The 23344-nt window shown below is 42.3% G+C and overlaps 1 protein-coding gene across 2 annotated transcripts in view; it reads left to right on the forward strand.

Annotated features, from left to right (window-relative positions):
• The window catches only part of LOC121544762 (sprouty-related, EVH1 domain-containing protein 1), a 70063-nt gene that overhangs the window by 30118 nt on the left and 16601 nt on the right, over positions 1-23344 (forward strand). For both annotated transcript variants that reach the window (XM_041854891.2, XM_041854890.2), the window contains 2 exons: positions 12974-13187; positions 22902-23070. In XM_041854891.2, coding sequence (XP_041710825.1) covers positions 12974-13187; positions 22902-23070 — 383 coding nt within the window. The remainder of the gene's footprint in view (positions 1-12973; positions 13188-22901; positions 23071-23344) is intronic.

Below are 23344 nucleotides of genomic sequence, written 5' to 3' on the forward strand. Positions count from 1 at the left end.
GCAAATGTAAATGGAATAGTTGCACTGCTGGAAGCCTGATTGTGATGCCTCCACAGAAATATGGAAGTTCCTTTGTTTATGAAATCGTCAGGTTTATTAGACGAAACCGATTTACCAGGTTTCTGGGGTAACTGTCAACTTCATTCTTTGTGAGCTGCAAAAATGCATGTTAGCCTAGGTTTGGTTTCTTACGGTGTCAAACAATGGAAAACTGAACTGCATTCCAGCTTTCTGGCTGGAATGCTGTATGACTTATCCAGGAATCCGGGTAAGTGGCTTCAACAGTGTTGTGTTTGAGTTCAAATAGTGTTGAAAAGGCGACATTACGTGTTTACACACACCTGCCTATTTCCACTCTGTCAGTGCCCCTCCAGCCCGCATGGGTCTCCTGGCTGCTGGCATGTGAGTGATGGTGGGGCCTGGCTGTTGGTGGTCTGTTGCTGTGGGGTCAGACACTGGTCATTATAACCTGGTCATGGCTGAGTGACACCATCGCCTGCCTTCTGGTAGCCCCCAGGGACCCCCGCCTTGACTAACAGTTCCTCCAGGACCCACTGCCTTTATTGGGGGCTGTAGGGGCGGTGTTAGGGGTGCAATATCGCCCCCATGTTACTGCCCCCTTTACTACCCTACCTTTGCCCAAACTGGGTTGTTGTCCTCAGTGTCATCATGGTCCCATAGTGCTGCTGTCTCAGAAAAGGAGGAGCTAGGAAGGGGCTCAGAATAGGAGGAAACAAGAAAAGTCTCAGGCCAGGAGGAACCAGGAAGGGGCTAAGGTCGCCAGGAGGAAGTCAAGACCAACAGCGGTAGGGTTAGGAAAGATGTCCAAGATATGATATCTAGCAGGAAATGGTAAGGCAAGAATGGGTATGCGAACCAGCTAATTAAAAAGTTAAGTCTTCGTTGAATATTTGCGATGCGCAATTCAGTCATCATGGAATAGCCTACTTTGAAAATCAGACATTTCCTCTAGGCTCTGATTTAAAGTTCTACTGCGCCAATATAATTTATTGGATCCAGTTGCAGAGGGAGGTGTTTAGTCCCAGGGTCCTTAGCTTAGTGATGAACTTTGAGGGCACTATGGTGTTGAATGCTGAGCCGTAGTCAATGAATAGCATTCTCACATAGGTGTTACTTTTGTCCAGGTGTGAAAGGGCAGTGTGGAGCGCAATAGAGATTGCATCATCTGTGGATCTGTTGGGGCGGTATACAAATTGCAGTGGGTCTAGGGTTTCTGGAATAATGGTGTTGATGTGAGCCATGACCAGCCTTTCAAAGCACATCCTGGCTACAGACGTGAGTGCTACAGGTCGGTAGTCATTTAGGCAGGTTACCTTAGTGTTCTTGGGCACAGGGACTATGGTAGTCTGCTGGAAACATGTTGGTATTACAGGCTCAGAAAGGGAGAGGTTGAAAATGTCAGTGAAGACACTTGCCAGTTGGTCAACGCATGCTCAGGGTACACATCCTGGGAATCCGTCTGGCCCTGCGGCCTTGTGAATATTGACCTGTTTAAAGGTCTTACTCACATCGGCTACGGAGGGCGTGATCACACAGTCGTCCGGAACAACTGATGCTCTCATGCATGTTTCAGTGTTACTTGCCTCGAAGCGAGTGTAGAAGTAAATTAGCTCGTCTGGTAGGCTCGTGTCACTGGGCAGCTCATGGCTGTGCTTCCCTTTGTATAGTCTGTAATAGATTGCAAGCCCTGCCACATCCGACGAGCGTCGGAGCCGGTGTAGTACGATTCGATCTTAGTCCTGTATTGACGCTTTGCCTGTTTGATGGATCATCGGAGGGCATAGTGGGATTTCTTATAAGCTTCCGGGTTAGAGTCCCGCTCCTTGAAAGCGGCAGCTCTACCCTTTAGCTCAATGTGGATGTTGCCTGTAATCCATGGCTTCTGGTTGGGGTATGTACGTACAGTCACTGTGGGGACGACGTCATCGATGAACTTATTGATGAAGCCAGTGACTGATGTGGTGTACTCCTCAATGCCATCGGAAGAATCCCGGAACATATTCCAGTCTGTGCTAGCAAAACAGACCTGTAGCTTAGCATCTGCTTCATCTGACCACTTTTTTTAATTAACCGAGTCACTGGTGCTTCCTGCTTTAGTTTTTGCTTGTAAGCAGGAATCAGGAGGATATAATTATTGTCAGATTTGCCAAATGGTGGGCGAGGGAACGCTTTGTACGCGTATCTGTGTGTGGAGTAAAGGTTGTATAGAGTTTTTTTTTCCCCCTCTGGTCGCACATTTAACATGCTGGTAGAAATGAGGTCAAACGGATTTAAGTTTCCCTGCATTGAAGTCCCCGGCCACTAGGAGTGCCGCCTCTGGATGAGCATTTTCCTGTTTGCTTATGGCCGGATACAGTTCATTGAGTGCGGTCTTAGTGCCAGCATCGGTTTGTGGTGGTAAATAGACAGCTACGAAGAATGTAGATGAAAACTCTCTTGGTAGATAGTCTGGTCTACAGCTTATCATGATATATTCTACCGCAGGCGAGCACGGTTGGTTAAGAGTCCATAAAATGGCAGCCATTCCCTCCGGCGCCATTATAAACCTGTACTATGCAAATATGCATGTACTAACACTGTACCGTTTACACCTTCTGTATCCTGTGCATGTGACAAATAAACTCACATTTTAATTGATATAGCATGTGTTTACCACATGGCCTCACGTGAATCCTTAAAGAGATGGCTGGGACTAAGGCTTAAGAGGGTGTGAACGATGCTGAATGGGTGTAGACAAAGAAGAGCTGTCCAGTAGGTGTTCCAAAACATTCAAGGACCATTTTCTCAAAAGTGGGGTTATAAGTTTATCAATTTTCAAAGCAGAATTACTTTCCCATTGTTCCTCAACTGCAATGTAAAAAACACTATTTCAAAATGTTTTACATAAGACCGAATCGAGGTGGTCGGTTACATTTGCATCAATCCAGTGTCCATTTATTTTGGAAACTCATCACGAGTACGCTACAGAAACACTGCTAGCCAAACACAACTGTCTGGCTGGTTTGCACCTGAAATAAAGGGTAACTACAAAAAAAATCAAAATTTCTCAGATTTTTCCCAGACCTAAAAAATGGTCCCCTGATATGGTTTAATCTTTGTTGTGGACTTAGAACATCCAATTTAGTTGCTTTTCAATTAAAGTGTGATTTTGAGAACAAAAACCTGAAAAAAACGGGGGGATATCACAGTCCTCCCCGTTTTTTTTGGGGGGGGGGCCTTTGTATTGTTTTTGGTATCAAGTATAGTTTTTGCTAATTCTGCCTTCTAGAGGATTTCGCATAACACATAGCACTTTGAAACCTGGATAAATACATTTTGCACTTTATTTTAAGTATATTTTCTTTGCTGTTACAGTAAATCTACCACAATCAGTGTAAGATCACAAGGGCATGCTAATTTAAAAGATGGCTAGTCATTATTCGCCTGGTTCTGTATGGAATGCAGGCATATTATGGGACACAGGCCCGGTCATTATCAATTATTTTATAAAAAAATTGGTGTGACCAAATCATGTGTTGGTGCCACAAACTGAAAAAGTTGGTAGCACACCAGTGGAAATAGTTAGTGTAGAACCCTGTAAAGAGCTGCCAAATGGAACTCATCGTAAACTCCCTGTCTGCCTGCACTGTCAGGTCATCACAGCCCATTGTTATGGCCTTTTTACACTTCACTAGTTTGATAACACATACTAGTTCCAGGACACACATTTTTGTAGTGTAAAGAGACTGATCTAGATAAAAATCTCTCTTTCTCAAGCCACCTCCGTAGGTAGAGACACATCTACAGGCGCCAATGCTAACTGGCATTTGTGCAATGACTGGAAGTCTTTGGTATCTACTAGCATGCTAGCAGATACCATAGACTTCCAGTCATTGCGCTAATGCTAGTTAGTAATTGCGGCAACTATAGTTAGCAACTTCCTTCAAACTGCACGCAGAAACATACAAATGGTATCCACAAGTTCATCTGTCTCTGGGGAATTAGATAAACGACTTCATTGCCAAACTCCTGAAGTATCCCTTTAATACCAGTACACAGCATTTTTGTTGTTAGGCAAATTTGAAAATTAAAGGCTTTTAAAATGTCCACACATTTGTGCAACATTATGGGCGACATGGTTTAGATGAGCTCCTTTATAGTTTGATAGCTATCCTTTTTTTGTTTGTCTATACACTACTATGGTAGTTACGGTATGCTGAATCTACACACATATGAAGCAGAAATGTTGCTTTGGCCACACCACATCCAAGGATAATATAAGGATAGTGTAAACAGAAAAGTTGCAAATCTGATGTTGAAGAGAGGCAGATTTTACTACACATATTTTACTAATGTAAAGAATGCATTAGTTCACATCTCTCCTGTTTGTGTTACAAGCCCTAATGTTTGTAAGGAAGGCTACTTTTGATTAGCATGACCAGGAGCGTGTTACCACATTGTGTGCACAAGGGGTGTAATGCAGTAGGCCTCCTCCCCTCATCCCTCCTTCCTCCACTCCCACAGGGCCGGAATTGACTGTGTGGTCTCAAGGCTGCTGAAACCAACTTTCCTGTTTTGTTGGTTGATTTATTTTGGAGGTATTAACCTTGGTCGTTGATCATGGAAGGAACGTTAGTCAACTATTACCAGGGGTAGCTAGCATTTGTATGTAGGCCTACCTAAGTTTGGATGCTCGATGGCTCAAATGGATGAATCGATAACTAATAACCTCGGCATCAAGGTTTGCCAAGGGCGTGGATGTAGAGCAAAGGGCACCTGTTTGAGTTATTGCAGTGAAGAGACTTTACACTGGTATGAATGGAGAAAATGGAAAACGCTGCTCTACTCTTGTAACAGGAACTGCCTTGTGACGGAAACCATTAGCCTATTGGACATTGATTGAATAGGCAATCTCTTTGTAAACGTTTTGTAAACGTTCAGTCATCAAATTATTTAACGGACGGTATATATTTATTGATGGTGTTAAATCAGGTCTTCTGGACATAACAAAGGGTGTCCCACAGGGATCGATTCTTGGTCCGGTTCTTTTCACTATTTACATGAACAATATTGGTTTATCTGTAAAAAGTATATATACTTTCACCTGTATGCAGACTGTAGTGTATGCTTTGATTTTGATTTTATTTAGGATCCCCATTAGCCGACGCCAATGGCAACAGCTAGTCTTACTTGGGTCCGGCACATAACGAAAAAGACATTACAGGCAAAAATACATTACAATTGACATACATTTAAAAACATTAACATGTAGACCTTCCAGATTTATATATATATATATATATATATATATATATATATATATATATATATAAATTTTTTTATAAGAACAATAAAAGGCACACAAATTTGCTAAAAAATAAACAATACAGCGAAATAATAATAATAATAATAATAATAATAATGTGTGGGGGTGTGTGCATCTATCAGTTACACATACACTGAGTGTACAAAACATTAGGAACACCTGCTCTTTCCATGAGACTGACCAGGTGAATCCAGGTGAAAGCTTTGATCCCTTCTTGATGTCACCTGTTAAATCCACTTCAATCAGTGTAGATGAAGGGGAGGAGACATGTTAAAGAAGGATTTTTAAGCCTTGAGACAATTGAGAAATGGATTGTGTATGCGTGCCATTCAGAGTGTGAATGGGCAAGATGAAAGATTTAAGTGCCTTTTGAACGGGGTATGGTTGTGGGTGCCAGGCGCACCATTTTGTGTGTCAAGAACTGCAACACTGCTGGGTTTTTCACGCTCAACAGTTTCCAATGTGTATCAAGAATGGTCCACCACCCAAAGGACATCCAGCCAACTTGACACAACTGTGGGAAGCATTGGCGTGAACATGGACCAGCATCCCTGTGGAACGCTTTCGACACCTTGTAGAGTCCATTCCCTGACGAATTGAGGCTGTTCTGAGGGCAAAAGGGGGTGAACTCAAATTAGGAAGGTGTTCATAATGTTTTGTACACTCAATGTACATGTCAGTACATACATACACACAATAAGTAGGTCAGGTGTTGCTTCTTTTGTTTTCTGAAACCAGGTTTGCTGTTCACTTGCGCTACATGAGATTGAAGGGAGTTCCATTCAATCATTGCTCTATATAATATTGTAAGTTTCCTTGAATTTGTTCTGGACCTAGGGACTGTGAAGAGACCCCTGGTCGCATGTCTGGTGGGGTAAGGACTGTATGTCTGTCAGAGCTATATGTATGTTGATTGATTATACAGACAATTATTTTGACACATTAATATTTCTCACAAAAACAAGATTTGATGCAGTCAATCTCTCCTCTCCTTTAAGCCAAGAGAGATTGACATGATTTGTTTGCATTGAAGGGCAAGACATGCTGCTCCATTCTGGGCCAGCTGCAGCTTTTCTAGGTCCTTTTTTGCAGCACTTGACCATATCACCGGCCAATAGTCAAGATTAATACAAATTAGAGCCTGCAGGACTTGTTTGGTCGACTGTAGTGTTAAAAATGCTGAACTTCTCTTTATCACAGACAGACCTTGCCCCATCTTTTCAACAATTAAATCAATATGCCTTGACAATTTACAGTTTAAGATGACACCAAGAAGTTTAGTCTTCTCAACTTGCTCAACAGCCACTATGTTATTGCCCCCACAGCTGACCAGGCTCTGTCAGAGCTTCAATCTGCCTTTATTACCCTGCAGATAGCCTTTGTTGAACTGAAATGGGTACTTAATGAAGGTAAAACCAAGTATGTTCTTTTCCACATCATGTAAAAATGTATCTGATGATTTGTGCATACGTACAGTTGAAGTCGGAAGTTTACATACACCTTAGCCAAATACATTTAAACTCAGTTTTTCACAATTCCTAACATTTAATCCTAGTAAAAATTCCTTGTCATAGGTCAGTTAGGATCACCACTTTATTTTAAGAATGTGAAATGTCAGAATAATAGTAGAGAGACTGATTTATTTCAGCTTTTATTTCTTTCATCACATTCCCAGTGGGTCAGAAGTTTACATACAATCAATTAGTATTTGGTAGCATTGCCTTTAAATTGTTTAACTTGGGTCAAATATTTCGGGTAGCCTTCCACAAGCTTCCACAATAAGTTGGGTGAATTTTGGCCCATTCCTCCTGACAGACCTGGTGTAACTGAGTCAGGTTTGTAGGCCTCCTTGCTCGCACACGCTTTTTCAGTTCTGCCCACAAATGTTCTATAGGATTGAGGTCAGGGCTTTGTGATGGCCACTCCAATACCTTGACTTTGTTGTCCTTAAGCCATTTTGCCACAACTTTGGAAGTATGCTGGGGGTCATTGTCCATTTGGAAGACTCATTTGCGACCAAGTTTTAACTTCCTGACTGATGTCTTGAGATGTTGCTACAATATATCCACATAATTTTCATTCCTCATGATGCCATATTTTTGTGAAGTGCACCAGTCCCTCCTGCAGCAAAGCACCCCCACAGCATGATGCTGCCACCCCCGTGCTTCACGGTTGGGATGGTGTTCTTCGACTTGCAAGCAACCCCCTTTTTCCTCCAAACATAACGATGGTCATTATGGCCAAACAGTTCTATTTTTGTTTCATCAGACCAGTGGACATTTCTCAAAAAAGTACGATCTTTGTCCCCATGTGCAGTTGCAAATCGTTTTTTATGGCGGTTTTGGAGCAGTGGCTTCTTCCTTGCTGAGCGGCCTTTCAGGTTATGTCGATATAGGACTCGTTTTACTGTGGATATATATACTTTTGTACCTGTTTCCTCCAGCATCTTCACATGGTCCTTTGCTGTTGTTCTGGGATTGGTTTGCACCAAAGTAAGTTCATCTCTAGGAGACAGAATGTGTCTCCTTCCTGAGCGGTATGACGGCTGCGTGGTCCCATGGTGTTTATACTTGCGTACTATTGTTTGTACATATGAACGTGGTACCTTCAGGCATTTGGAAATTGCTCCCAAGGATGAACCAGACTTGTGGAGGTCTACACATTTTTCTCTGAGGTCTTGGCTGATTTCTTTTGATTTTCCCATGATGTCAAGCAAAGAGGCACTGATTTTGAAGGTAGGCCTTGAAATACATCCACAGGTATACCTCCAATTGACTCAAATGATGTCAATTAGCCTATCAGAAGCTTCTAAAGCCATGACATCATTTTCTGGAATTTTCCAAGCTGTTCAAAGGCACAGTCAACTTAGTGTATGTAAACTGGAATTGTGATACAGTGAATTATAAGTGAAATACTCTGTCAGTAAACAATTGTTGGAAAAATTACTTGTGTCATGCACAAAGTAGATGTCCTAACTGACTTGCCAAAACTATAGTTTGTTAACTAGAAATTTGTGGAGTGGTTGAAAAACGAGTTTTAATGACTCCAACCTAAGTGTATGTAAACTTCTGACTTCAACTGTGCTTTGGATGATGCCCTCATTGATCATGTTCCTGTTTATCTGGATTGACGAAAAGCCATCTTTCAAAAAGCTTGTTGATGAGTTAGTTAAGAAATTAAGAATCAAAATAGGCTCCTTCTATAGGAATAGGTATTGTCTTTCGTTAAATAGCAGAAAACAAATAATTCAGTCAACATTCATTCCAATTATGCAGCTGCCACTGTATTGAAGCCATTGGACGCAGTTTATCATAGCGCATTGTACTTTATTACGGGCGATAGGTTCAGTATACGTCATTGCATTTTGTATCAGAAAGTAGGCTGGCCCTCTTTTGAAGTCTCGTAGATTGATGCACTTTTATGACTCATAGAAGAGTCTTCAACTATAAGGTGCTTTTTTTTGTTCCCCTAGCTGTGCTGTTGAGGAACTAGAGCAAGCACACATGTAGTTGTTTACTTTGGAACATAGCCCTGCATTCCCGCCTTTTATATTACTGTTTACACAATCCAAAAATGGTTATTCTGTTCAGGACAACCCAGGGTATAACGCCATATCATCTTGTAACTGTACATCAAACATAGTGATCATAAACGTTGAGACTATATTAGCATACAAACGTTTTATGATATGGAAATTTGAGGTGCACATTTAGATTCCTGGGTGTTTGGCTTGCTTGTGTGTCGACAGACTGCAGCCAGAGAATTTATTATAAACCTCAACATCTCATCTTTCAAAATACATAGTCTCCGTAATTTACAGCATTTCTCTCACTCTGGCAACAAAAACTGCAAAAGTTCTTGTCTCACGCGGTGCTCAAGTTCAGAACGGCGGTCAGTGAAAACCCATACAGAGCTGTGAAGCAGAGACCCTGAGCTCTGACTTCATGTATACTATGTTACTTCACAGCCACTGCGTTCCAATTTAGACGCTTATCAGTGTCCAAATTTGCCATTTTCAACCCTTATACGGATACAAGTGTAAAGGGCCACAGCTGGTGGAGTTGGTGCCTCTAGGGCAATTCATGCAGATGTTAGAGGGCCTTTTTACTGAAGAATGTGTTTGTTTCATATGATTGTGTTTTGCTTTTCATGTATTGCATAATTGATGTGTATGTACAGTGCATTCGGAAAGTATTCAGACCCCTTGACCTTTCCCACATTTTGTTACGTTTCAGCCTTAGATATGTATAGTGTAATTGTTGTTTATTGATGTGTTCATGCAGGGCTCATCTGCAAAATCAAGCATAATTTGGCATTTTATCCCTCATCCCTGGCTCACTGACTACTACAATTGATTACATTAAACAGAAGGGGGTAAATACCCATTGTCAACCAAATCCAGTGGTGCTGGCTGCTTCATCAATAGGTTAATAAACTCTAACCCCTGTGAGGGTGCAACATGCCACAGAGAAAGACGTCTCGCGGTATATCTCTCACTCACTCACTCACTCCGCCTTTAATATGTTACTAGTAGGTTCTGTAACGTGCTGTCGTTTCCGGTGGCCCAGAGGAATGTTCTTATATAATCTGAGAGCCATCAGACTGCAGGGAGAGGGAAGATGGCTGGATACATTCACTACAGTAACCTAACAGTGACAGCCTCCGCTACCTGCCTGCTGTAGTGGAAAAGTGAGGCCACAGCATGAGCCTGACTCTGGAGTCTGTAGCCTGGCCACATGGTCACTCAACCACTGTTTGGCCTCCAAGAAGTGGGACACATCGTATGCACTGACTGACCACACACACACAAAGACAATGACTTTCTGGCTCTGACATACATTACCAGTCAAAAGTTTGGACACACCTACTCATTCAAGGGTTTTTCTTTATTTTTAAGAAATTCCACAAATTCACTTTTAAGAAGGCACACCTGTTAATTGAAATGCATTCCAGGTGATTACCTCATGAAGCTGGTTGAGAGAATGCCAAGAGTATGCAAAGCTGTCATCAAGGCAAAGGGTGGCTATTTGAAGAATCTCAAATGTAAAATGTATTTTGATTTGTTTAACACTTTTTTGGTTACTACATGATTCCACATGTTATTTCATCGTTTTGATGTCTTAACTATTATTCTACAATGTAGAAAATAGTAAAAAATCAAGAAAAACCCTGGAATGAGTAGGTGTGTCCAAACTTTTGACTGGGACTGTATGTTTGGGCTTTTAATGTGTCACTACTTAGTTATATCCATGGTGGGTTTTAGTTTATGGTAACCTGGGATTGATTATAGGTGTTGGTATCTTTACAAACTCTCTTAAACCCATAGGCCTTTAAAAAAAAACAGATGAGCCTTTTATGCTCCTGTCCATACCTTGTGGAGAACGCTGATGGAGTCATGGAATCCAGACATTAAAACGGAATTCAACAATATTCAAACATGTATTGAATTTAGTAGGACATCAACTAAATGTACTGAACTTATTTGAAAATGCATTAATTTGCCCAAGATTATCAAAACATGCTGACCAAACCACCCCTGTTTCGTGCGTGAGTGTTGCAAAATAAATGTACATGTTATTCAATCATTTCATCCAAACTGCTCGCACGCGTCAACGGGCGTCTGCGTAGCCCGGTGCTAAAATAGAACTTGGTTCTATTTTAGACACTTGACACACTGAAAGGCCTGCCTCTCTCATCTACTCATTGGTTTTTAGGAACATACTAACCCACGTGGGTGATTGAAAGATGAGCGAGGTCCACATTCCATTCCAGATGGTGGCGGTAATGTACCTTAAAGTTGGTTGCCAACCGCCATATAAAATCCATAGAAGAAGAATAAATATGAAGAGATTAATAATAAAATAAAATAAACTAGGTTTCCCCTTTTATCTGTGGATTAATTGTCGAAGTAGGGAACACATGATTTTGTGTGACTGAAAATGGGTCCAAATTTACAACGATCCAGTGGGAAAAAAGGAACATTCGTTTCAGGTAAAATGACAACCCAATGTTTATCTACGAGGACAAATTGGCTAGCAACAGCAAGTTAGCTAAATGTCCATGAATGTTTCATGTGTGTTTCAACCTGTCCTCAAATTAATAAACACTGAACAAAAATATAAATGCCACATGCAACAATTTCAAAGATTTTACTGAGTTATATGAACTGTAAGGAAATCGGTCAATTTAAGTAAATTCATTAGGCCCTAATCTATGGATGGATTTCACATGACTGGGAATACAGATATGCAGCTGTTGGTCACAGATACCTTAAACATATTTTTTTTAAAGTATGGCCGTGGATCAGAAAACCAGTCAGTATCAGGTATGACTACCATTTTGCCTCATGCAGCGCGACACGCTGTCTGCCATCTACCCGGTACAGTTGAAACCGGGATTCATCCGTGAAGAGCACACTTCTTTAGCATGCCAGTAGCCATCAAAGGTGAGCATTTGCTCACTGAAGTCAGTTACGACGCCGAACTGCAGTCAGGTCAAGACCCTGGTGAGGACAACGAGCACACAGATGAGCTTACCTGAGATGGTTTCTGACAGTTTGTTCAGAAATTCTTCGGTTGTTTAAACCCACAGTTTCATCAGCTGTCCGGGTGGCTGGTCTCAGACGATTCCGCAGGTGAAGAAGCCGGATGTGGAGGTCCTTGGCTGGCGTGGTTACACATGGTCTGCGATTGTGAGGCCTGTTGGACGTACTGCCAAATTCTCTAAAATGATGTTGGAGGTGGCTTATGGTAGAGAAATTAACATTCAATTCTCTGGCAACCGCTCTGGTGGACATTCCTGCAGTCAGCATGCCAATTGCTCGCTCCCTCAACTTGAGACATCTGTGGCATTGTGTTGTGTGACACAACTGCACATTTTAGTGGCCTTTTATTCATGAAACATGGGACCAACACTTTACATGTTGTGTTTTATATTTTTGTTCAGTATAGTTGGTAGTTAGTTAACCTGCGTGTCATGAACTGTCTGGTAGGGTTAGACAAAATCAACATGCGCACGATGGCACACACGGACGCACGCGCTGAGCCAGTGATTTTTGAGAGTTAAAACTTGAACTGGAAACCTGGAAAAACAAAACGGAGAAATCCGAATTTGGGAGAAAGTGGAATCGGGCAAAAAAAAAGATATAGGGCCCTACATCGGTCAGTGACATCTCATAAAAGCCCATGAGATACGGAGGTTGTAAATGATTGTTCAAGGTTTTAATATCCTCTTGTTTTTGGGATGTGTTGGGTTTTCAGGCCCTCCTGCCATTGTATTTCATGACCTGTCACTTCTAATTACTGTGTGTTTCTCTGACACCTCCAACTCTCTTTCTGTTGTCCTCTCTCTATTTCTCTCTCTCTCACTCTTACTGACATTTGTGAGTGTCACATTACGGTCGGTTATAGTGTGTGTGTGTGTTCTATTCTTTAGTGACAAGTCATGCATGTGTTGAAGCAGTGGTCGTGTTGCCGTCATTATGCCTAACCATGTTCTCTGTGTGTGCAATGGCAGCCCTGTACCCGTGAGGCGACATGGTTGTGTTGTCATAGTATCTGTGTTCTCTCTATATACAGAGGTAGTTGATGCCGTGGTCTTGTTACAGTCCCACCCTAACCATGTCTTTCTCTCTGTCTCTGTCTTCAGTGACAGTTATGCGCGTGTGAGAGCAGTGGTCATGACTCGGGATGACTCCAGCGGTGGGTGGCTGCCTCTGGGAGCCGGGGGCCTCAGCTGCGTCACCGTCTACAAAGTCAGCCGGACACCGGACAGCAACAGCAACAGCAGCACCACAGACCCAAACACCACCACCACCACAGCAGACTTCCTCATCAAGGGGGAGCGGCTCAAAGACAAATCGGTAAGGGTCCACCTCGCTTTCTACACACACACATCGAGTGCAATTCTCCTCATTTAAGCTATAAAATAACCGTCAAAACCGTTTAAACAGGCCTACATTCATTTTAGTATGTATTTAAGTTTTTATTAACGTTATTTTAATGTAGATAAACTTTACGTAATAGTGGGAGTGTTTACTAATGATTATAAGCAATTGTTTTTCTAACCTAGTCTGTATATTAAACTTTCTACATCTCCTATGGCACTTCAGTAAAAATGTATTTGATGTATGGACTTTTTTTTATACAATGCAGGTTTTCATTGCTTGCTAGTAATTAAATACATTGGTCTTTTAAAAAAAACGTTGGATATGTCTGACTATTGAGGCCTATAATGCGCTAATGTTGTGTCAAATGGACAATGCGGCAATCCTCTCCAACCTGGCATGGTATAATTTAATATGAATATTTTCTTAATTTCTAGACTAATCAACACTGATCATGCCCGATCCTGGCCAATATGCCGCCCTAGGCGAGACCAAGGAAATGACTGCCCTCTTATCCCTGCAAAGTAGAATCGTAGCCTAGGCTATACAGTATCAGCCGAAATACACTTTTATGAATGGCCATGTGGTAACCTACCGTTTGTAAAACAGGCAATTTACCATTAATCCCTGTCAGATGGTTACATTAATTTATGTTAATGCATGTATTCATTACAGTAATTTACCATTATCATTGTTGGAGTGGAAACGTTGTTTGCAGAGTTCACAACCTGCTACACTTGTGAGAAACAATTTTTGGTTTATTTTATACCATAATTTACGCACTCCATGTACGCAATGAGCATATGTCTGGTTTCTCTGTCCTGTTGATGTTGACGGAGCACGCATAGAAGTACCTGGCCTGCTTCTCGCAAATGTCAAAAGTAGGAATGTGCCCAACAGTGCTTATGTCATTGTTTTCTTCACCTCACACAGTAAATCAACCAAGTTATCCATTAAAATTATAATAGTTCCTCTCAGTATTTTAAAAATCATTCCAACACTACTCCTCGATAATCAGCATTACTGATTAATAGGCTATGGACATGTTGCATGTATTTGTTTCTATTTTAATGATTGTCAAATTCATCTTCATACTTTCCTTGTCAATTGATTATCTTATAGCCTACTTTCGGAAAGCCTAAGGTAGGCCTAGGTTTTTAAAACGTTTAAGGAAAGGATAAATATTTGCTCTCTTCTCTGACATACGCTGGTGGCTTTGATTGACGGGTGCTTTGACGGGGCTGTGGGTGTATGAGTTCGCTGATTCTCTGTAGGCCTACAATGTGGTCCTCTGTAGCTCAGCTGGTAGAGCACGGCATTTGTTACGCCAAGGTAGTGGGTTTGATCCCCGGGACCACCCATACACAAAAATGTATGCACGCACGACTGTAAGTTGCTTTGGATAAAAGCGTCTGCTAAATGGCATATTATTATTTATTATTATGCATTCGGAAAGTATTCAGACCCCTTGACTTTTCCACATTTTGTAAGGTTACAACCTTATTCTAAAATTGATTAAATTGTTTTTTTCCCTTATCAATCTACACATAATGCCCATAATGACAAAGCTAACAGGTTTTTAGAAATTTTTGCAAATATATAAAAAAAAATTAATAAATGAAATGTCACATTTACAGTATTCAGACCCTTTACTCAGTACTTTGTTGAAGCATTCTTCTCTGCAGATCCTGTCAAGCTCTGTTAGGTTGGATGGGGTCGCTGCACAGCTATTTTCAGGTCTCTCCAGAGATGTTCGATCGGGTTCAAGTCCGTGCTCTGGCTGGGCCACTCAAGGACATTGAGACTTGTCCTGAAGCCCCTCCTGTGTTGTCCCCTGTAGCTCAGTTGGTAGAGCATGGTGCTTGCAACGCCAGGGTTGTGGGTTCGTTTCCCACGGGGGGCCAGTATGAAAATGTATGCACTCACTAACTGTAAGTCGCTCTGGCTAAATGACTAAAATGTAAATGTCTTGACTGTGTGCTTAGGGTCGTTGTCCTGTTGGAAGGTGAACCTTTGCCCCAGTCTGAGGTCCTGAGCGCTCTGGAGCATGTTTTCATCAAGGATCTTGCTGTAATTTGCTCCGTTCATCTTTCCCTCGATCCTGACTAGTCTCCCAGTGCCTGCCGCTGAAAAACATCCCCACAGCATAATGCTGCCACCACCATGCATCACCGTAGGGATGCTGCCAGGTTTCCTCCAGATCTGACGCTGGGCATTCAGGCCAAAGAGTTCAATCTTGGTTTCATCAGACCAGAGAATCGTGTTTCTCATGGTCTAAGAGTCTTTAGGTGCCTTTTGGCAAACTCCAAGCAGGCTTTCATGTGTATTTTACTGAGGAATGTCTTCCGTCTGGCCACTCTACCATAAAGGCCTGATTGGTGGAGTGCTACAGAGATGGTTGTCCTTCTGGAAGGTTCTCCCATCTCCACAGAGGAACTCTGGAGCTCTGTCAAAGTGACCATTGGGTTCTTGGTCACCTCCCTGACCAAGGCCCTTCTCCCCCGATTGCTCAGTTTGGCCGGGCGGCCAGCTCTAGGAAGAGTCTTGGTGGTTCCAAACTTCTTACATTTGAGAATGATGGAGGCCTTCAATGCTGTAGAATTTATTTTGTACCCTTCCCCAGATCTGTGCCTCGACACAGTCCTGTCTCGGAGCTCTACGGACAATTCCTTCGACCTCATGGCTTGGTTTGTGCTCTGACATGCACTGTCAACTGTGGACCTTATATAGACAGGTGTGTGCTTTTCCAAATCATGTCCAATCAATTGAATTTCCCACAGGTGGACTCCCAAGTTGTAGAAACATGTCAAGGATGATCAATGGAAGCAGGATGCACCTGAACTCAATGTCCAGTATCATAGCAAAGGCTCTGAATAAGGTATTCTTATTCTTTATTTTTAATACATTTGCAAGAATTTCTAAAAACCAGTTTTTGCTTTGTCATTAATGGGTGTTGTGTGTAGATTGATGAGGAAATAAAATAATTTAATCAATTTTAGTAACAAAATGTGAAAAAGGGGAAGGGGTCTGAATATGTCCATTCAGAAGGTTTCCTAAAGTAGCCTGTCTGGACTCAATCTCATGATTTAGTCTTGTAAAAGGCCTGTTTTCAGTAGCTTAGGCTACATAATTTCTCTCAATATGGCGTCCTCTCTTTGAAGAATGACCGTAGTAGCAGGGTTTGTGACGTTATGCGAATATTTTGGGAAAGTAGGAGAACCCATCGGACTTTGTTTAAATGGTTTTGTTCGTCGTAATAGGATCTGTATTTTTTTCATATGCAGAAAAGCCAACAGACAAGGACATGGTAGGAATATATCTTTATTTTGACTCTGTTAATGTTGCGTCAATACAAAAATGCGACAGATCCTCTCCAACCTGTCATTTCTTTAATTTGTTTATTAATGTTTATAACTAATAACCTGAATAATAATAATGAAATGCATTGATAATAAAGAAGTGTAATGGCTTGTTTCAAATAGGTTTTTATTAAGAAGCATATCCATGTAAACAAGTGTACAAACAATTGTGACCTCCCCCTTTTTTTAAACCTGTATTCAAAGTGCCCACGATTAAATTCTTAATATAGAATTAGAATAATTATTCTATTTCCATTATTCCAACAGTTCACACAAGCGTTTTGATCTAAATCGCAATTGCAATATTTGGTTAAAAACAAGGCCTAGATTTTTTGCCCATATCGTGCAGCCCTATGTGGAAACGATCTCAAATGAGGAAATGCAGAAATTGCTGAAAAATGATTTTTGGTTGAAGTTTGATTGTTCTATACTGTTCAATCAGAATGGAGAAGGCCCCATTTTTTAAATCCCTTAGAATGTATGTGTTGCCACCCTAGAGTCATGCACTGCTCATAAAGCAAATGTAGAACTTTTATTATTCAAAAACATCAAATACCGTAAAAAATTTGGGAAATGTTGTGATATGATATTTGGGCCATATCACCCAACCTAGTGACATGTAGCCTAAGAATCATATAAAACTATACAAACCTCCCACTCAGGGAGTCACACACTCCTTACACAAACCTTACACACCTCACACTCCTCGCCATGCAACTCACACTCACTCTGAGGGCCTCATACACACCACACACACTAATCTATCACAATGGAGAGCAAGCATGTTCGCTATGTACTATGCATCGACTCAGCCTGTGACACATTCCACAGCGAGGGGGTCGTGGGATGAGATCACCATCAGCCTCCGCCTTACACACACAGTCACACAGGAAGTGGCTGTTTGGCTTTCCTCCGCTGCGCAGGGAAGGTATCTGTAAATAGGAGCGGGCTGAATGAGTGTGTGATGCATGCTGACATCATCAGAGAGAAGAGAAGGGCAGACTGCTCAGAAGAGGGGGATGAGGGATGTAGGAATTCAAACTAAAAAGATAGAGGAAAAAGGATGGAAAGAATTGAACGGATATTGGTGCTCTGAGCACTGATTCTAGTCAAATATTCCTATGCTCTCGTCCTAAAACTATCATGCCCTTACGTCTCTTTTTTCATGTTAAACAAATATATTGATGACCATTTCCTTTGACAAGAATGAAGAGATGACTGTCTTCATTAAGTGTCGTAGAGAAGTGGCTCCTGCCTGCTATGCCACTTTCAGTGTAACTGTCTATTCTGAGCCTGGGTCACCGTGCTACATGGAGCATGATTCTGGTGATGTCACCCACCCCAGTGGCTTGTTAAAGCGGGAGGTCCAAACCACCATTTTACTACAGACAATGGGAACATGGGAAGAGATGGAGACAGAGCCAGGGAGCGAGAGAAAGAAGGGATCAGTGAAAGAGATGGAGGGGAGGAAAAAGAGCGTGAGATGGCCAGTCAAACTGTAAAAAAAGAGACTGAAAGAAGAGAAAGTGAGGGGGAGATGGAGAGATGAGGTGGTGACTGCAATGTTGGAGGGGATCTGCCAATAAGCGTAATGATGCGGCACAGAGTGTACTGATGAGTCAGCTGGCTCCTGATATTGCCACCAATGGGCCTTCTCTCTCGCGTGCACACTTTTCTCTCTCGCGCTGTTCTCGCTCTGTTCTCTCTCTCTCTCTGTCCTATCTCTCTCTCCCTCTGTTCTCTCTGTTCTCGCTCTCTGTTATCTCTCTCTCTGATCTCTCTCTGTTCTCTCATTTCAATTTAAGGGCTTTACTGGCATGGGAAACATATGTTAACATTGCCAAAGCAAGTAAAATAGATAATAAACAAAAGTGAAATAAACAATATAAATGAACAGTAAACATTACACTCAGAGTTCCAAAGGAATAGAGACATTTCAAATGTCATATTATGGCTATATACAGTTTTGTAAAGATATAGTACAAAAGGGAAAATAAATAAGCATAAATATGGTTTTGTATTTACACTGGTTGCCCTTTTCTTGTGGCAACAGGTCACACATGTTGCTGTTGTGATGCCACTCTGTGGTATTTCACCCAATAGATATGGGAGTTTATCAAAATTGGATTTGTTTTCGAAATCTTTGTGGGTTTGTGTAATCTGAGGGAAATATGTGTCTCTAATATGGTCATACATTTGGCAGGAGGTTAGGAAGTGCAGCTCAGTTTCCACCTCATTTCGTGGGCAGTGTGCACATAGCCTGTCTTCTCTTGAGAGCCAGGTCTGCCTACGGCGGCCTTTCTCAATAGCAAGGCTATGCTCACTGAGTCTATACATAGTCAAAGCTTTCCTTAAGTTTGGGTCAGTAACAGTGGTCAGGTATTCTGCCACTGTGTACTCTCTGTTTAGGGCCAAATAGCATTTCTAGTTTGCGCTGTTTTTTTGTTGTTAATTCTTTCCAATGTGTCAAATAATGATATTTTTGTTTTCTCATGATTTTGTTGGGTGTAATTGTGTTGCTGTCCTGGGGCTCTGTGGGGTCTGTTTGTGTTTGTGAACAGAGCCCCAGGACCAGCTTGCTGAGGGGACTCTTCTCCAGGTTAATTTCTCTGTAGGTTCTCTGTGTTCTCTCTCTCGCTCTCTCTCTGTGCTCTCTCTCTGTTCTCTCTACCCCTCTCTCTGTTCCCTCTACCCCCTCTCTCTGTTCTCTCTCTCTGTTCACTCTCTCCCCACTCTCTCTGTTCTCTTTCAGTTATCTCTCTGTTCTCTTCCCCCTCTTTCTCTTTCGATCTCTTTCTCTCTGATCTCTTTCTCTTTCTGTTCTCTCTCCCTCGGTTCTCTCTCTGTTCTCTCTCTCTGCCTCTCGCTTTCTCTCTCACGCTCTCTCTCTGTTTTCTCTCTCTCTGTTCTCCCCCTCTCTCTTTCGCTCGCTGTTCTCTCTCTCTGTTCTTGCTCTCTCTCCTTCTCTGTTCTCTTTGTGTTCTTTCTCTCTCTCCCCCTCTGTTCTCTCTCCTCTCTCTCCCTAGCTTGTGCTCTCTCTCTCTCTGTTCTCTCTCTCTCTGTTCTCTCTCTCTGTTCTCTCTACCCCTCTATCTGTTCTCTTTCAGTTCTCTCTCTGTTCTCCCCTTCTTTCTCTCGCTGACTTTCTCTCTATTCGGGACAACAGTAACAACAATAAAATAACCATTGAACAATAACAATATAGAGGACATGTGCAGGTTGGTTGGTCTGTTCTCTCTCTGTTCTCTTTCTCTCTCTCTGTTCACTCTCTCTCTGTTCACTCTCTCGCTGTTCGCTTGCTCTCTCTGTTCTCTCTCTCTCTCTGTTCACTCACTCTCTCTCTGTTCTTTCTCACTCTGTTTTCTCTGCTCTCTCTCTGCTCTCTTACACTGTTCTCTCTCTCTCTATTCTCTCTCTCTCCCCCTCTCTCGCTCTGTTTTCTTGCTCTCTCTGTTCTCTCCCCCCCTCTTGCTCTTTCTCTCTCTCCCTCCCGCTCTCGCTTTCTCAGTTCTCTCTCTCTGTTCTCTCTTTCTCTGTTCTCTCTCCTCTCTCTCTCACTCTTTCACTCTGTTCTCTCGCTCTGTTCTCTCTGTCTCTGTTGGCTCTCTGTTATCTCTCTCTGTTCTCTCTCTCTCTCTGTTCTCTCTCTGTCCCCCCGTCTCTCTCTCTGTTCTCTCTCCCCCTCTCTCGCTCATTCTCTGTGTGTTTGTTAAAGAGCACAGATTTTATTGGCTGCTGAATTACCAGCTCTCAGATTATAACAGCTCTCTCTCTCTAAACTCTCTGACTCTCTCTAATATGGCAGTTCTTTCTCCACTGCTAGATTTAACCTAACCTTCTTAGATGTACTTATTTATTTGTGTAGCCTGCCTAATAGGCTACTTTTGTATTGGAGTGATTGAGAATGATTTGTAATCTTTTTTCCTGAACCAACGAATTTCCTTCAGGATTTTAACCCATAAATGAATAAAGATAAGAGATCGTACAAACTAAGAGGACTGTGCCCCAGTTACTCTATGTGTATCGGAAGTTGTTTTTGGAATTAGTTTATAGATATAGCATTGCTGCTTGGTAGATTATCAAATGGATAACTGAATGGATGGATGTGGCATCTATCTCTCTGATTTGGTGTGTCTGCTGTTTGGTGTCTGCTTGTCCTCTGCTCTCACACAGAGAAACAGTCCTGTCCTCTTGACAACAACCCAGAGTGGAATCAGTCCCCCTCCTTCAAACTCCCCCAATCTGTTAAGACTCTCACTGAATTAAATTGATCTTCTCTCTCCTTCTTTCTCTCACTATCTCATTACCAATCCCTCCCTCTCTCTCGCTCCACCTCTGTCTCCTACATACATAGGATCTTAATTTGATCACCCTGTTGCAGGAGAACTTGGTGTATTTGAGGTTTAAAAAGGCTTCTACAGTTTGTAATTTCCACGTTTAAGTTTCAGACTTGATTTTCCCTTACGAAAAATGTACCTCTACAAAAATGTCCATACATAAAAATTCACACTTCCTGTTGCTGCATGATTATTTTCCTGCTGTAGGAGACTGGCTCAAACTAAGAGCCTACATCTGTATTTTCACTTTCTCCCTCGCTCTCTAGGTCTCTCTCTGGTCTCTACTCTCCACCTTTCTGTGGCTCCACCTCTCTATTTCCCTGTGTTGAATGAATGTGGTATTGAGTGTCATCCTTCCTCAACAGCGATACGTCCTCCTCTCCCAGGCTAGCCGCTCACCTTACCCACTCCGGCTCCGCTCAGTCTCGCCTCCCACAATCAGCCCCAGAGGCAGACACCCCCTCACGCCTCCCTCTCCCTCCCTCCTTCCCTCTCCCTCCCTCCTTCCCTCTCCCTCCCTCCTTCCCTCCACAGGCTCTGTGTAAACACAAGGGCTAAACCCTTACTGCTCACTTTCTTACTGCTGTTTCTTATTCCTCTCTTTCTCTGGGCGAGCGAGACACACTCCTGTCTAATACACACCTGCATTTACAGCTAATAGGCCTATTTGTAATACATGAATGTTTTTGTGCACTACTCATGTGATCAGTCACACACCAGATATATCACATATCCACACACCCACACATACAGCTTCCACCTATGCTCTCTTATCAAACATAGACAAAGGTGTACACGTTGACAATGATTTAGATACTGACCATCATGATGCCGTAGGGGCTTGACTTTCTTTGACTGGTGATTTGTTTTAGGGGTTTCTTATATTGTTTTTGCATAGGTACAATTAAATGTTATTACCAATCTTTATTTACTAATACTGCCGTTTGGTTATAAACGTGACAATATAGCACAAATTACCATGTCATAGACAACCACCAAATAACGGTTTCAAACATGCACATCAAACAGAATGCACAAGTTACCACACAACAATGTCGTCCCTTCCTTCCCTCCCTCATTCTACCCAACGTGCACGCGCCCCCTCTCACTCACTCAGCCCTCGTCGTCGTGCACATTCACCCAAAGCCTCAAAGACTAATGGCCGTATCTCATTTCATTTAATCTGCCTAGAGGAAGGGCTGGAGACCATCTAGCAGTCTTGATTAATAATAGGCTTTTGGAAGCAACCGTCTCTCTTTCACACACTTAGTTTCTGTGCCTGGCTCCAAAACGTATCATAACTCCAGCTTTATCATTTGTAAAATAAAGCCCCACTATATTGTAATGTGTTTTACAAATGAAGAGGGGGGGAAGGGTTAGGGTTAATTATTGGGGACTTGGAGTGTTTCTATTTTTCAGAAGTTTCTCCTCATATCCAGTGTCGGGACAGGGTTGGGGCTTTTCATTTTTCTCCACGCGCTTCGTGTTGTGTTGTAATTAAACGTGACACATTTAAACAGCTTAGGGTGTTGAATAAGATGGAGGTTAAATGTCTGTTCCTCAAAGGTTCCCTCAGACAGGGGTAAATAGCATAGTTTCCATTGAGTGATTTTACACTCCTATACCATGCTGGATTTCTACTTAACCATAAAACGGCATTGCTTATTGAGTAAGGAAACTGATTTTGGGGCTTTCTTGCTGCTTCTGGAGAAAGCTATAAGCTAGCTTATTCTGCATTAAAGTAGTGGGTCCAACATTTTACCATCTGGGCAGGTAGCCTAGCGGTTAAGAGCGTTGGGCCAGTAACCGAAAAGTTGCTGGTTTGAATCCCCAAGCCGACTAGGTGAAAAATCAGTATGTTCTGTTGAGCAAGGCACTTAACCCTAATTGCTCCAGTAAGTCACTCTGGATAAGAGCGTCTGCTAAATGACTAAAATGTCAATGTAATAAAATTGGGAACTTCAAGTCACTAACAGATGGCTCTCTGTGTTCAGGTTGTTCTGGAGTGTATTCTAAAGAAGGACCTGGTCTACAACAAGGTCAACCCCATATTCCACCATTGGAGGATCAACGACAAGAAGTTTGGCCTGACATTCCAGAGTCCTGCCGACGCCAGGGCCTTCGATAGAGGGATCCGCAGGGCCATCGAGGACATCAACCAAGGTGGGTTAGGAAGGACCCCTGAGCTTCAGTCCACCTCAGTACAGTCTCACCTCACAGAACTCATGCTTTTGTAGACTCCTTGCCTCTGACATTATGCCTGTATTTGTATGAATTTGTGTGTGTTCGTTTCTGTGTGTGTGTGTCTGCGTGTGTTTGTGGGTTGGTCTGTGGCATGTAATGGTTGACCTGCTGTCTGTTCTCCTGGTGGTAGATGCTTAGTGTTGATTAGCTGTGATGACTTCCCCTGCTCCCTGCTCACTCACCCATGATTGGC

The sequence above is a fragment of the Coregonus clupeaformis genome, chromosome 29 (assembly GCF_020615455.1).
Source record: "Coregonus clupeaformis isolate EN_2021a chromosome 29, ASM2061545v1, whole genome shotgun sequence".
Classification (NCBI taxonomy): Eukaryota; Metazoa; Chordata; class Actinopteri; order Salmoniformes; family Salmonidae; genus Coregonus; species Coregonus clupeaformis.